Genomic DNA, 14,785 nt, shown 5'->3' with positions numbered 1-14,785 from the left:
ATTTCTTTTTTTTTTTTTTTTTTACAGAACACGGCTTGTCTCTCCATTTTTTTCTGTCTTTCATTGTATCTCTCAGCACAACTTTGTAATTTTCTTTATGTAGTTTCCTCACATTTTGCAGGAAGGTTCCAGCTAAGTATTTTATAGCAGCATTTTTGTTAGCGTTGTGAATGAGGAAAAAACTAATCACAGGATTGAAGGCTTATTATGTGCAGGGTAGGTTCTCAATGTTTTACTATTTTTAACTAATTTAAACTTAACTAATCCTCCTGACAGCTTTATGAGATAAGAACTATCCCATTTTATGGACGAGGAAACTGAGGCCATTTTATGGACGAGGAAACTGAGGCCAGAGAGGTTATGTTCATGTAGCTAGTAAGTGGATGAACAGAGCTTTAACCACCTGGCTCCACAGTACCTGATCTTAATGATCATGTTATTGGGATATTTGTATTAATTATGTCTTCTGACTGGTTATTCTCAGCATTTAAAAGGCTACAGATTTGTATTGTATTTGTCTTGTATCAAGTGACTTTTCTGAATTCTATTATTAATTCTCATCATTTTAAAATTGATCCTCATAGATTCTCTATGTATACAATCCTATCATCTGTGCACAGTGATAAATTTGTCTCTCTCTTTCCAAAAGTTATAACCCTTTTTTAAAAATTTCCAGCCTATTGTGTTTGATACTTCAGAAAAATAGTAAATAACACAGTGATGAAGCTAGACATTCTTGTTTTTACATAAATTGTTGACTTCATGTATATATATATATATATACACACACACACACACGTGTTTATATATGAAGAATATTTTTTTAAAGATTATTTATTTATTTATTTGACAGAGATAGAGACAGCCAGCAAGAGAGGGAACACAAGCAGGGGGAGTGGGAGAGGAAGAAGCAGGCTCCCAGCGGAGGAGCCTGATGTGGGGCTCGATCCCAGAACGCTGGGATCACGCCCTGAGCCAAAGGCCCTGAGCCAAAGGCAGACGCCCAACCCCTGTGCCACCCAGGCGCCCCATATATATGAAGAATATTAAGACTACTAGGAGTGTTTATAGCAAATGGAATTGACTTGCCATGTTTTCTTTGGTGACTATTAAAAATGATCAGATGTTTTTCTTGTTTGGTTTATTTTTGACCTTTTATATAAATAAATTTCCTAATACCTAATCCTGTCTTAAGTCCCAAGATTAAACCCGAATTGGTTGTAGTATGTAATTATTATGTTACAATACTGCTGACTTTTATGTGTTAATCTTAAATATTTTAGGATTTTTACATTTACAGTCATAAGGGAGATTGGTCTATAGGGGTTTTTTGGGGGGGGGATGCTATTTCTGACAGGTTTTGATATTCAGCTTCATAAACAAATCGGGTAGTTTTCCATCTTTTTCTGTGTTCCAGAACAGTTTCTACTTTCTATTCATTCTGACAGACAAACACTGTATAATAGAGCTGACAAGGAAGAGAATGCAAATCGGCAGCGATTATCTTGCCTCAGTAATTCTGCCACTTCGGTAGCTGCAGGACAGCCTTGATTGTACAGAAGCAATTTGGAGCAGTAGGAGGGTCAAACGGGCCATTATTTTGGTGTTGAAGAGTCTAGCTGGCTGGGCAGGCACAGGGGTGAGTGAAGGGGTGCTGAGGAGGGAGGCAAGTGCTGAGGGAGGAGCCGAGCACCAGGGATGAAGGGAGTGTTTACAGTGGGCTGGAGGTGTTTGAACAAGGTCACAAAAACAGGATCCGGTTAAAGAACTGGGCCTGGAGGTGAGGAATGTGAGGGGAGGGGTAGAGGGGCAAGGGGAGAATCATCTGCGAGGGGATACTCTTTCCTTTCCAGAAAGTTGCCAAGGTTCTGCCTGTTGGTCTCTGGCTCCTGTTGGAGAAAGTACCATTATTTCTCACCCAGGGTATTTGCCCCTGTCCTACCATCTCCCTACGTTTTCATCCCAGCAAAGGCTTGCATTCAGTAGGCCTTCCACCAGAGACTTACATGCTTCTGAGCGCAAGAGTTCAGCACGGAGGGCAGAGCAGACGGAGGCCGAACAGAAGACAGACTTCACCAACTCTGACTTTATGCTTCCGGCCAAGTCCTTTCCAAGGAGCTCCTTCGCTTCTGCTTCTCTCCGGCTCCTACAGGCAGACCCACAGTACCTGCTGTTTTTAGAAGTCACAGGAAAGTGCTGTTGGAAAGGCGGAGAGCAATGTGTTGCGGAATTACTGGGAACTGTTCAGCATCACGTTTGCCACAGAGCTGAGGCCATTTTGAATGAAAAAACAAAGACATCCCAGACAAATGAAATTCGGCCCATGTGAAGTTATTTTAAGGCCAGTCAGAAATTCCAGGCTCGTTTTGCACAAGTTCTCTTGAAAATTATTTTAACCGATGGCAAAACTGACATTACTGTTTCATAGATATTCCTCCCTCCCTCTTACCCATGGATGGGTTAGTTAACAACCAACAGAGCAGCCACCAGCTTGACATCAGGAGGAAGATGCCAGGAGCACAGATGGTCCACAACCCAGATAATTAGCTTCTGAAGAAGAAACATCTAATAAGTCTTCTCTGAATGTAGACTTTGGTTGGGCACAGCTGGGGCAGAGAACAAGCAGTCCTCCTCAAAACTCTTTTTTACCTCTTAAAATGTTGGTAGAGCACTCACCCACTTCCTGTGGACAACCACCTACTCATAAGAGCCGCAGAAAGAATTCCAAATAAATATTGTTGACACTCCACCCTAAAGGAGGGTCAGCATAACTCCCTACTCCTTAAGTGTAGGATGCACACGGTGACTTCCTTCCAATGAGCACGGGATGGAAGGAGGTGGGGAGAGTGTAATTTTACAGTAGAGGAACCTGGTAAACACTACTTTTGCCAGGTGATAAAGGTCAACATCAACAGTCATAAATTACGTTGATAGTATATATTATTGATATGATAGTATGAAAATGACACTTTATCTCTGTGATCTTCCTCCCCAAACCCATAATCCCAGTCTAATCATGAGAAAACAATCAGACAAATTCCAGTAAAGGGGCATCTATAGTGTGCCTGACCAGTGCTTCTCAAAACTATCAAGGCCATTAAAAATGAGGAACAACTGAGAAACTTGACACAGCCCAGAGGAGCCTAGGAGACATGACAACTGTATGTAATATGGTATCATGGATAGGATCTTGGAACAGAAAGAGGATATTAGGTTAACACTAAGAAAATCTGAATAAACTATGGACTAAAGTTCATAATAATGTATCGGCATTGGTCCATGAATTGTAATAAATGTACCATATATGTTAAGATGTTGATAACAGAGAAATCTGTGGGAAGGCATTTGGGAACTTACTGTACTATCTGCCCAACTTTTGTGTAAATCTAAAACTGTTTTAAGAAATAGGGGCGCCTGGGTGGCTCAGTCGTTAAGCGTCCGCCTTTGGCTCAGGGCGTGATTCCGGCGTTCTGGGATCGAGCCCCACATCAGGCTCCTCTGCTGGGAGCCTGCTTCTTCCTCTCCTACTCCCCCTGCTTGTGTTCCCTCTCTCAGTCTCTCTCTCTCTCTGTCAAGTAAATAAATAAAATCTTAAAAAAAAAAAAAGAAAGAAAGAAAGAAAGAAAAGAAATAAAGCCTAGGGATGCCTGAGTGGCTCAGTCGGTTGCCTGTCTGCCTTTGGTTCTGGTCATGATCCGGAGATCTTGGGATCAAGTCCTGCATCAGGCTTCTTGCTCAGTGGGGAGCCTGCTTCTCCCCCTGCCTGACACTCCTCCTACTTGTGTTCTCTGACAAATGAATAAATAAAATCTTAAAAAACAAAAACCTAGTAGTAGTAGTTGTTGTTGTAGCAGCTGTAGTAGTAATATCTGCAAGAAACGAATGAAGACTAAGGTGGGACAAAAGCTCTTCCAACCCCTCTAGGCTTCATAGGCGTTTTAAGTTGTTTGGCTTTTGGACTTTCATCCCTCTGGAGCACTACTTTGCACCCAGGGCTCTTTAGAGCTTATCCTATCCACACCCTTACCAGGTTTCCGAGGACTTTGTCCCGGACCGGCCAGGATGATCTCATTCAATCTTGTGGCTTCTTTCACTATTTCTCTTCTGGCCATCTCCAAATCTTGTCTGGTTCACCTCACCCTTCGTCCAACTCTCTATTACACAGCGCCCCCTAGGCGTCCAATTAATTCAGCATTTCCAAACCCGAACTCTGATTCTCCCTAAACCCATTTCTTTCTTGTTTCACTCACAGAGGCCAGAACCCAGATTCCTCTTTCTTACGGCTCCCTGCCAGGCAATCCGTAAGTTCTGTCGACGCCTCCTTCTTTGGGCCTTTTGTGCTGTGTTCTCCTTTCCATCTCCGCTGCCAGGTCCTCAACACCTCTGGGCTCCCTGCCTTCAGGTATTCCCCTTCTCTTCCCTGTGTATTTCCTTGCTTCATTTCTCTCCTTTCGTTCCGTCCCTCTAACAAGAATGAAGATATTTTCCCAGGCCTCCGCCAGGCAGTTAGTTCATGACTCCTCTCCGCTGTAATGCCTCACTACGAATGAACGTGATGTGTCTGTGTGTGTTTATTTACCTTTTGTGTTTGAGATATAGAATCATGAGGAATTAGAGGCTGAGTTGCCACAATCTATTTGTAATATACTAAGGCCCATTTTAAGAGCACCAGCCATTAACCCGGTTTTCTCGGGGTTTAGAGGGACCCAAGCAGTTGACACAGGAACCACCTCTGAATTAGTTAACGGGAAAAGCTGACATAAGATGGCTGCAGAACTCAAATTAAGAGGTGAAAACTGAACTCGTGAAAACGTAACAAGGAAACTTCTGAAAGTGTAAGGAGAGGAAGGGAGACTTAAAAGATGCTGCTTAAGACTGTAGAGCAATAAAGAAACCTCAGTCTCACCGAGCCAGCCAGGAGTCGAACCTGGAATCTTCTGATCCGTAGTCAGACGCGTTATCCATTGCGCCACTGGCCCCGAGACAATTACAGAAGGCCCAGCAATAATACTTCAAACTTATACTGCAGGGTTTCATGGGACGTGTAGTCCCTTAACGAAGGTCTATGAACGCACAAAGCATTCTGGGAGATTGAAGTTCGTCAAGAACCAGACCCTGAGATTGGCGGATCTTCCGGAGCCACGTCGTACGTCACTGTGCAGCCCGCGGATTGGCGGAAAGAGCCACTCCCCACCCCTCCGCCTCCAGCTCTGAAGCAGTGGAAGATGCTCTGGTTGTTAAGACGACTCGTCCCGCCTTCCGCGGGCTTTTTTCTGGCTTTGTGATTGGCTGCTAATATCAAGGAATCCCGGCGTGGACAGCGCGAGGGAAAAGATGGCGACGATGGCGGTCGGAGGTGCCGGTGGGAGCCGCGTGTCCAGCGGGAGGGACCTGAACTGCGTCCCCGAAATAGCTGACACTTTGGGGGCTGTGGCCAAGCAGGGGTGAGGGCCCAGACCTCTGCAAGCGGAATGCGGGCTCCGAACTCGGGGACGAAGAGGGACAGACTAGTCATCCCCTGAGAGGCAGGGGTGAGGGGGTCGGAGTGGGTAAGATAGGGCGGGAGAAACCATTACTCCTTAGGGGAGGATGGAGAAGCCTTAGGCCCTGGATCGTGGGGGGAAAAAACCCCAAAAAACAAACAAAAACTTGCTGGGGCGTATGGTCACGGAGCCCCAAAGTCAGGGGAGTTGTCAGGTAAACTCAAAAAGGGGACTACAGACCTTCAGGGCCCCGGAGAGCGGAATTATAGTCTAAGAGTGGAGTTGGGGGGTAGTGTTAGAGGGTTAGGGAGAGACGAGATAAACCTTGAGGGGTAAGGCCTGGGCGGTACTGGGGCAAATCTGGATGTGACAGTCTTGGAAAACCGGTGACAGTAGAGTAGAAAATCCACTTGGCGTGTGTTTTTATCTTTTCTCCTTTTCCATGCCTGTGTTTTGGGGAGAAACTGAGGCACAGTGCAGCGGAAGTGATAGGCCCCATGGTGGGCTGAACTCAGCAGTCCAGTCGGGTGACTGATGGTAGCTGAAAGGGTTGTGCAGAATTGAGATAGTCTAATCCAGTTGCTTGGATCTTTGGGCACTGCTGCTCTCTTTACATGACGATTCTGGGTCTGTCGCGGTTGTAGGTTTGATTTCCTCTGCATGCCTGTCTTCCACCCGCGTTTCAAGAGGGAGTTCACTCAGGAACCTGCTAAGAATCGGCCGGGCCCCCAGACACGATCAGACCTACTGCTGTCAGGAAGGGGTAGGGACCATCCCATATGCCCCTTAATTATTAGAGGCAGTAACAACTTCTGCTTTAACAGTGCCCTCATTCTCTTCCTTTCCTGACTTGGATATATTTGTTAGTCCTGGGACATAGATTACTTTCTTCTTGCTTACCTGCTAAAAAGCCTTAGTCTTTTCTGCATCAGGCTTTCCCACATCTGTGATAGAAAAAGTCTTTGTCTCTCATCTCTACTCTCTATTCCCTGTTAAGAACTAGAAGTTGAACAAGTAAAGTGCTGAACCTCATTTAGTCTTTGTCTTTCTTGGATGGGGGGAGTGCAGACTGGAATACGCTAATTGTGGGAAAGCTTTCTCCATGGATTCGTCCAGACTCAAAAGTGGAGAAGATCCGCAGGAACTCTGAGGCGGTAAGACTGTTTAACCTCTCCACTGGATTTTTCTAGAGATCAGGTCCGTAATCTGGCTGGGTGTAGAGAGCAGTATTTTCCTCCCATAATTAGTAAATCTAATATAATGCAATTAAAGCTATTTGGGTTGCTAGCTCTTAACCTTTTCCTCTTATCTCCATTGCAGGCCATGTTACAGGAGCTGAATTTTGGGGCATATTTGGGTCTTCCAGCTTTCCTGCTGCCCCTAAATCAGGAAGATAACACAAACTTGGCCAGAGTTTTGACCAATCACATCCACACTGGCCACCACTCATCCATGGTATGGCTGAGGGCTCCATTTCCTGCTGCATATTATGGTAGTCAGGCTGTGCTAGCTACCTTCTTGTTCCTAGCCATTCAGTAAAGGGTGCATTTGGCAGAACTGAAATGTCAGTACTGCCTACCACCATCTAAAAGTAGTAAGCAGAGGGGTAGAAAACATACAGAATGTACAATTATTTCTAGAAACTTAGAGTTGCAATAAAGAACAGGGCTGATATTTACATAAGGATTACATACAAGATATGAGTATGTGTACATATAATCACAAGTTGGGAAAACATAAAAGGATTAACTTGAGATCTGGATCAAGATAATTGAAGGAAACTTTCTGGACCCAATGAGTTCAAAATAGAATTCTAAATAGCGTGCTTGTTCATGTGCAGTTCTGGATGCGGGTACCCTTGGTGGCTCCAGAGGACCTGAGAGATGATATCATTGAGAATGCACCAAGTACACACACAGAGGAGTATAGTGGAGAGGAGAAGACATGGATGTGGTATGTCTGGTTTCCTGCTGTACAGGGGCAAAGGGGAGGGGGAGGGGTAGTACACAGTAAAGCCTATAGGGTGGTCTCCTCCAGCTATGGTGATTGGTGGGCCATATATATTTAACTGTATTTTTCTGTATTTGACCCTGGACAGGTGGCACAACTTCCGGACCTTGTGTGACTATAGCAAGAGGATTGCAGTGGGTAAGTCCACAAGGGTCCAGAGATAGGTTTCCCTTCTCTGACCTCCTGTGAATAAGAATGAGGAGTTTCAGAGATGCCAAGTGAAGTGTGTACATTTTTGATAACTGTACTTCTGGTGACTTTACAGTTTGAAATATTATCAATTTTCATAAAAATGCAGAATTTTGTTTTACTTTTTCTTAAAGCTATATTGTTAGCACACAGAACACTTCATTGTTGTTTTGGGGGAAAGGCATATGTCACTAGTAGAAGATCTCTGAAGCTAGATTAATACTGGGGGGGGACACCTTTCCCTTATAGTTTTTTTTTTTTTTTTAAGATTTTATTTATTTATACAACAGAGACAGAGACAGCCAGCGAGAGAGAGAACACAAGCAGGGGGAGTGGGAGAGGAAGAAGCAGGCTCATAGCAGAGGAGCCTGACGTGGGGCTATCCCATAACGCCGGGATCACGCCCTGAGCCGAAGGCAGACGCTTAACCGCTGTGCCACCCAGGCGCCCCTCCCTTATAGTTTTGAGAAACTTCCTTTGGTTCCCAGGAGGAGGGATTCCTTGATGTTGACATACATTAGCCACCTTGGCAAAGATGTCTTCTGGTGTGGAAAAATTAAAATTCATTTTTTTAAAAAGATTTTTAAAATTTATTTATTTGACAGAGATAGACATTCAGCGAGAGAGGGAACACAAGCAGGGGGAGTGGGAGAGGAAGAAGCAGGCTCATTGCGGAGGAGCCTGATGTGGGGCTCAATCCTAGAACGCCAGGATCACGCCCTGAGCCGAAGGCAGACACTTAATGACTGAGCCACCCAGGCGCCCCTAAAATTCATTTTTTACATCCTCTTCTCCCTCTCTGTCTTCAGCATAGACTTGACTCCCTTAAATCCAGGGACCCGTTGGAACCTGACCCCAAAACACCCAGTATGTCAGGCAATATGGACTTTGCAGCGTCACCATGGAGATGGCATCCCTCAAAAGAGTTCCTTTTTTAGCTTGGTGGATCTTCAGATTGAAAATTCTGCCATTTTCATTTGATTTCCTGAAAGTCAGCGTCGGCTTGTGAAAAGTTGTTAAACAGCATGCTAAATGTGAACTGTCAGTGCTCATTCTGAACTTTCCCTGTTCAGAGCATCACATGAAGACTTCATTGGGTTTTATAGTAGCTCTCTGATTTTCATAGTCTACTGAGGGAGTTTGAAAATAGTTGTATACTGTTGAGGATTGTCTGCCCACCTTCTGCCTGAAATACGTGATTGTTTATGAAAAGTATCTTTAGTAAAGCTGGATACAATTAAGAAAAAAGAATCAGGAGTTTCATGTATACTTGGCTACTGGACAGTTTTGCTGCTCTCTCTGCCTCAGTTGCCTTGCTCTGAGGGAGTAAACAGATCTTGCACAAAAAATCACGAAGGAAAGCCGTCTTGCCTACCAGGAGGTAACTGGTCTTTCTTTTCCTTTGTGTAGCTCTTGAAATTGGGGCTGACCTTCCATCTAATCATGTCATTGATCGTTGGCTTGGGGAACCCATCAAAGCAGCCATTCTCCCCACCAGCATTTTCCTGACCAATAAGAAGGGATTTCCTGTTCTTTCTAAGATGCACCAGAGGCTGGTCTTCCGGCTCCTCAAGGTGGGTGGTAGGGTTTCAAAGGTACTCCAGCTAATCCTCTTGCCTTACTCACATACGTGTGATGCTTTTTTTCCTGTGGGGCTGATTCTTTTCCTCTTTGGTTTCTGGAGAGCAGTTTCAGCAAAGTTGGAGGTCTTGAGAACAAAGAGGCAAATGGCAGTAGGAGTCCCAGAAATATTTCAAAAGGAACCAGATCTCATGAGAACTTCACAGGTTTCATTTAAGATGTTACCGCGAGGATCCACAGGGCTGTTTGAGCCACGATGATGCTTATATGACATAGGAAGGACATAGGAGGGCTTTATGAGTTTATCGAGGCCTTATGCTGTTTAGTGGATCCCTGGAGGGATTTGTTAATTGGGAAGACTGCTGGTCCAGGCCTTATTTTATGCTAGGGCTCTTTGGCCATAAACCATAACAGTATCCCAGAATCTTGGTTGGAGGACTGCATCTGACAGTCTGACCTCTTTCACAGTTGGAAGTGCAGTTCATCATCACAGGCACCAATCACCACTCAGAGAAGGAGTTCTGCTCTTACCTCCAGTACCTGGAATACTTGAGCCAGAACCGCCCTCCACCCAATGCCTACGAACTCTTTGCCAAGGGCTATGAAGACTATCTGCAGTCCCCACTCCAGGTGGGTCTGGAGTGCACTGAGAGGAGGGAGCTATGGGGAAAATGTCTCTGGTGGTAGGTGCCGTAAAATCCTGCCAAAGCTCAGGAGGCAGTGGGAAAGGTTTTGGTATTCTGATACATTGCCCCTGCCAGAAACTGGCTGGCTAACTTTGCCTTTTTCCTCTCATTCATCAGCCACTGATGGACAATCTGGAATCTCAGACATACGAAGTATTTGAAAAGGACCCCATCAAATACTCTCAATATCAGCAGGTATAGTGTGGGTCCGGGTCAGGTAGAGGGCCGGGATGACCTGGGTAAAGATGGGATTATAGTCAGAGTTCTTCTCTCCCTCCTTCCCCAGGCCATCTATAAATGTCTATTAGATCGAGTGCCAGATGAAGAGAAGGACACCAATGTCCAGTGAGTGCTTTTCCCCATAATCCCAGAGATTTGCATACCTACTTCTTTATCTGCTGAGTCAGCTTGACCCTTCCCCTTTCTTTCTTAGGGTGCTAATGGTGCTGGGAGCAGGCCGGGGTCCCCTGGTGAACGCTTCCCTGCGGGCAGCCAAGCAGGCTGACCGGCGGATAAAGCTGTATGCTGTGGAGAAGAACCCAAATGCTGTGGTGACGTGAGTAGCAACCTCCATGCTGGGAAGTTTGTCTCCAGTGCCAGTTTTTCTTATCAGTGTCCTCACTTGCATTATCTTTATCTTAGGCTAGAGAACTGGCAGTTTGAAGAATGGGGAAGCCAGGTGACAGTAGTCTCATCGGACATGCGGGAATGGGTGGCTCCAGAGAAAGCAGACATCATCGTCAGTGAGCTTCTGGGCTCCTTTGCTGACAATGAACTATCACCTGAGTGCCTGGATGGAGCCCAACACTTCCTAAAAGGTGCTTCCAGGCTGGGTCGTACTGAGTAGGGGTCGTACTGAGTAGGATTATCAGCTAGGAAGGCTGCGGCAGGTTGGGTGGGGGGGTTTGGGTAGGGCAGTAGCCGTGGAAGAGGTTGCAAGGTTGGATTTGGGTCAGTGCCCTTAGCACATGAAGTAATCTTTCTGAACCTTAGCATTCCCATCTGTAAATTGAAAGGTGTGGACTGGAGCAGAGATTCTCAGTCTTGAGGTCTGTGGATTCCCAGCATTGACATGAGATGTACCTTGGGCTTAGCTTTTATCCAGATCTCAAAGGTTTTTTATGACCCCACAGAAGAACCACTAGATTAGAATATCTTAAGTTCTTTCCGGTTTTAATCTTGTAAGTTAACCTAGAATTCAAATCTCCCATGACAGGAGTTGGGAGTAGGTTGGCCTGGGAATGCGAAAACATGGAGCAGCCTGGGTCTGTTTTTGGGGTGGTTTTGTGTTGTTTTAATTTTTTTTTTAAGTAGGCCCCACGCCCAACATGGGGCTTGAACTCACAACCCTGAGATTAAGAGTTGCATGCTCCACCAGCTGAGCCAGCCAGGTGCCCCTGCCTGGTCTGTTTTGATGTTGGAGGTTTGAACCTTCAGTTAGTCAGACACACCATCCTCATGCCTTGGGAACTTCTCTGACCCTCCTGCTCTGCAGATGACGGTGTGAGCATCCCTGGGGAGTACACCTCCTTTCTGGCTCCCATCTCCTCCTCTAAGCTGTACAATGAGGTCCGAGCCTGTCGGGAAAAGGATCGAGACCCTGAGGTAAAAAGCCACTCTCTTCTGGAGAACTCTATTCTCTTTAGTCCTCTTTTTTTTCCCCCCTATATTGCATCAACTGTTTTCTTCCACTGGAGAAGATGAAGAGGGGAAGGAAATGGGGATGTGCGAAAGTGGTTGAAGTGAAAATGTTTTTTATCCTTTTCTGTGTCCCGGAGGCTCAGGCTTCTTTCCCTGGGAGAGTGGGTATGTCTTGCCTATTCTCTCCAGCTCTTGCTCGGTCTCTCGGGACAGGCCCAGTTTGAGATGCCTTATGTGGTTCGGCTACACAACTTCCACCAGCTATCTGCACCCCAGCCCTGTTTCACCTTCAGCCATCCCAACAGAGGTGGGTTCCTGCGTGGCTGTCCTCTGACTGGATGGGTGAGAGCTTACCTTTTGGTCTCTTCTCTTGCTATCCTGGGTCTGCTCTCTCTAAGCTTTCCTTGTTAGTTCTTGCTCTTGCTTTACCAGGCTGTCTAGAGCTTCTGGTCCCTTGTCATCCACACATCTCTTCCCTAACAGATCCTATGATTGACAACAACCGCTACTGCACCTTGCAGTTTCCCGTGGAGGTGAACACGGTGCTACACGGCTTTGCAGGCTACTTTGAGACTGTGCTTTACCAGGACATCACCCTGAGTGAGTGTCGGGGGCAGTGGATGGCAGGGGATGAGGGTGTTATCTGGGCAGCTTATGAACATGTTTCACTTAAGAGTCACAGGGAGCCCAGGAATCCGTGAATGTAGGTCTTTGATTACTTATTTCTCTGTTCACAGAAGACATTCCCCTCAATCCAGGCAAAAAGTAGAGTCACAGAGACCTCAGTGTTTTTCCTTATTGTTTTTCACACAGGTATCCGTCCAGAGACTCACTCTCCTGGGATGTTCTCATGGTTTCCCATCCTCTTCCCCATTAAGGTAGGAATCACCTTTAACACTCAGTGGGTTAAGGAATAACTTTTGCCATTGGTGTTCTGCCCCTCCTCTACTCTCAAGATGCTGCTTGACTGTGACCCGTGTTCTACTGCCCCCACATGCTCTTGGATCCCTCTTGTAGGTGTTGAGATGTCTTCAGTGCCCTTCTGCTTGACTTCCCCACATCTCCTCTGTCTGCTCTTCTGTCCAGTCTCTACCTTGAGCAAGAGTCATCTTTTAAAAACCCAAATCCGATTATATCTCTGTCACGCTTAATACCCTTCAACAACTTCAGGCTGCCTGGGTGGCGCAGTCAGTTAAGTGTCTGACTCTTGCTTCTGGCTCAGGTTGTGATTTGGGGGTCCTGAGATTGAGCCCAGTGTGGGCGTTGGGCTCCACACTAAGCATGGAGTCTGCTTGGGATTCTCTCTCCCTCACCCTGTCCCTCCTGTTTGTGCACATGCACTCTTTCTCTCTCAAATAAATAAATAAATAAATACATCTTAAAAAAACAAAACAAAACAAAAAACCCCTTCAATGACTTCTTCCTGCCCTCATGATAAAGATCTAACATTGTAAGACTTGGTGTGATCTAGTTTGGGCTTGTCTTTTCAGCTACTGTCTCCTTGATTACATTGCATCAGCCCTATGGACCTTTTTTTTTTTAACTGAAGTATAATTAACCATGTTGTATTAGTTTCATGTGTACAACATGATGATTCCACAAATCTGTACATTACTCCGTGGTCATCATGACTCTAATACCCTGTCTTCTTTCCTGCTTCAGGCTTTCACACCTTTCTCCTTTGTCTGGAAAGTTCTTTGTTTATCTCTTCAGCCAGCTAACTTATCTCCCATGTCCCCTTAAACATTCCTCTTGTCCGATAGCTTTCCCTGACCACCAGGACTAGGTGCACACTCCCTCTCATAGGTGCTCTTTAGCGCATGTTCTCTGCACGTTCACGGCACTCATCACACTTTGATTATCTGTTCAATGGCTGACAGTTCAGTTCTGATTATTCATTCTGAAAGACTTCCAACAAACTTTGGGAGGGTTGGAACATCACGTTTTATCCTTTTCTCTCCACGCTTAGCTCAGTAGTACATTGCCACATACAGTTCATTAGCTCTACCCTGAACCTCCCTGTCTTTCTTCTTGCAGCAGCCCATTACGGTACGTGAAGGCCAGACCATCTGTGTGCGTTTCTGGCGATGCAGCAATTCCAAGAAGGTGTGGTATGAGTGGGCTGTGACAGCACCAGTCTGTTCTGCTATTCACAACCCCACAGGCCGTTCATACACCATTGGCCTCTAGCCCTGCCCGCAAGTGTTCAGAGCCTTGGAAGCAGCTTCCGGTTCTGCTCCTGTGGCACAGAAAGTGCAGTACGTCTGTGGGCTGTGATTCCCTTTGCCCACCGGCGTGGAGCATTTCAGTCTGCTTTCCTGCCTTACACCAAGGTGGGCAAAGGATGAGAATTGATTGCAGGGCTCAAGCCACCAATCTGTGAAGACCTCAGGCCAGGGTGGGAGGAATTAGTGCTGGATCGAAGCTACTCCAACAGGCACTTGGCCTCAAGCGCTCCCTGCAATAGCCCTGAGAACGTGGATTGAACACATTTCCAGCCCTTTCCCTGCCCATCTCTGTTCCTGTTATGATGGTTTTGTGTGGGAGGAAATACAAATAAAGTGAAGTTACAGCCTTTTCCTGCTCCAACCCTGCTGCCCTGTGCCTCTGCTTTCCCACAGCTTACTTAAATCTAGGCGTATTCAGATCTATGCCTTTATCCAAGACCCAAAGCGTCCTCACTTTGTTTCCTATTTAGGAACCTTAATGGTCACTCTTGGACTCCTCGGTGTAGGTCTTTCTGACCAGCTGTAAAGAGGTCTTGTCCATTGAGACCTGAGATTAGGCTTTTCTCTGGGGAGAAAAGATTGGCCCAGTGGAGAAAGACGGGAGTAGTGAATGAAGCCAGCTTCCCTTCCACGTTCCTGAGCTACTGTGCTGCCAGCTACCTCTTGGGAGGGAAGCTGGAAGCCATGCAGGCATCTCCAGCAAGAATCCATCTGTTTTGTTTGAATAAAGTCACATGGTTAGCGTTGGAAGTAGTGAGTCCCAATTCTCCATTTTACAGAGGAGGAATTTGAAACTGACACAAAGATTTAATGTTAGTATTCAAATCAAGACTGGAACACAGGTCCTCCGACTCTGTGGCTCTCTCGATGTTCTAACCAGCTATGTTTCTGGCAGCTGATATATTGGGCAACTAAAGTATGGGGATTCTGGAAGCCCTTGGAACGTGAGTGAGCATCAGGTCCTTCT

General features: G+C 45.9%; 1 protein-coding gene, 1 long non-coding RNA gene and 1 other non-coding gene across 6 annotated transcripts; 1 reads left to right on the top strand and 2 right to left on the bottom strand.

The window, feature by feature from the left end:
* Positions 1–1,221: 1,221 nt before the first annotated feature.
* On the bottom strand, positions 1,222–5,078 carry LOC109490672. 3 transcript variants are annotated; one of them, XR_002144035.2, is made up of 3 exons: positions 4,907–5,078; positions 2,007–2,196; positions 1,222–1,889 (listed from the first exon to the last, which is right to left on the bottom strand). It is a non-coding gene; the product is annotated as an uncharacterized LOC109490672 (long non-coding RNA). The 3 variants fall into 3 exon arrangements; XR_002144034.2 differs by having other exon boundaries at positions 2,007–2,170; positions 4,907–5,076; XR_004622159.1 differs by having other exon boundaries at positions 2,007–2,146; positions 4,907–5,073.
* On the bottom strand, positions 4,907–4,979 carry TRNAR-ACG. Its single transcript has one exon. It is a non-coding gene; the product is annotated as a tRNA-Arg (tRNA).
* Positions 5,079–5,289: 211 nt separating the features above from the next.
* Positions 5,290–14,179, top strand: PRMT5 (protein arginine methyltransferase 5). Of its 2 annotated transcripts, XM_011233336.3 has the most exons (17): positions 5,290–5,444; positions 6,128–6,246; positions 6,552–6,637; positions 6,804–6,938; positions 7,324–7,436; positions 7,582–7,631; positions 9,093–9,256; positions 9,732–9,893; positions 10,067–10,144; positions 10,236–10,294; positions 10,383–10,505; positions 10,592–10,767; positions 11,445–11,554; positions 11,804–11,897; positions 12,074–12,190; positions 12,404–12,468; positions 13,628–14,179. In XM_011233336.3, exons 1-17 carry the CDS (start codon positions 5,335–5,337, stop codon positions 13,778–13,780), a joined length of 1,914 nt encoding a protein of 637 aa, XP_011231638.2. In that variant the 5' UTR covers positions 5,290–5,334; the 3' UTR covers positions 13,781–14,179. The 2 variants fall into 2 exon arrangements, with proteins under 2 accessions (XP_011231638.2, XP_011231637.1); XM_011233335.3 differs by lacking the exon at positions 6,128–6,246 and having other exon boundaries at positions 5,322–5,444.
* The last annotated feature ends 606 nt before the right edge of the window (positions 14,180–14,785 follow it).

Source organism: Ailuropoda melanoleuca, chromosome 20, assembly GCF_002007445.2.
Source record: "Ailuropoda melanoleuca isolate Jingjing chromosome 20, ASM200744v2, whole genome shotgun sequence".
Lineage (NCBI taxonomy): Eukaryota > Metazoa > Chordata > Mammalia > Carnivora > Ursidae > Ailuropoda > Ailuropoda melanoleuca.
This window is presented reverse-complemented; position numbering and strand designations above follow the sequence as displayed.

Coding starts and splice junctions, on each gene's coding strand:
- PRMT5 (XM_011233336.3), top strand. CDS start 5,335: ATGGCGACGATGGCGGTCGGAGGTGCCGGTGGGAGCCGCGTGTCCAGC. Junction 6,638..6,803: donor TCCGCAGGAACTCTGAGGCG/GTAAGACTGTTT, acceptor TCTCCATTGCAG/GCCATGTTACAGGAGCTGAA. Junction 9,257..9,731: donor TGGTCTTCCGGCTCCTCAAG/GTGGGTGGTAGG, acceptor CCTCTTTCACAG/TTGGAAGTGCAGTTCATCAT.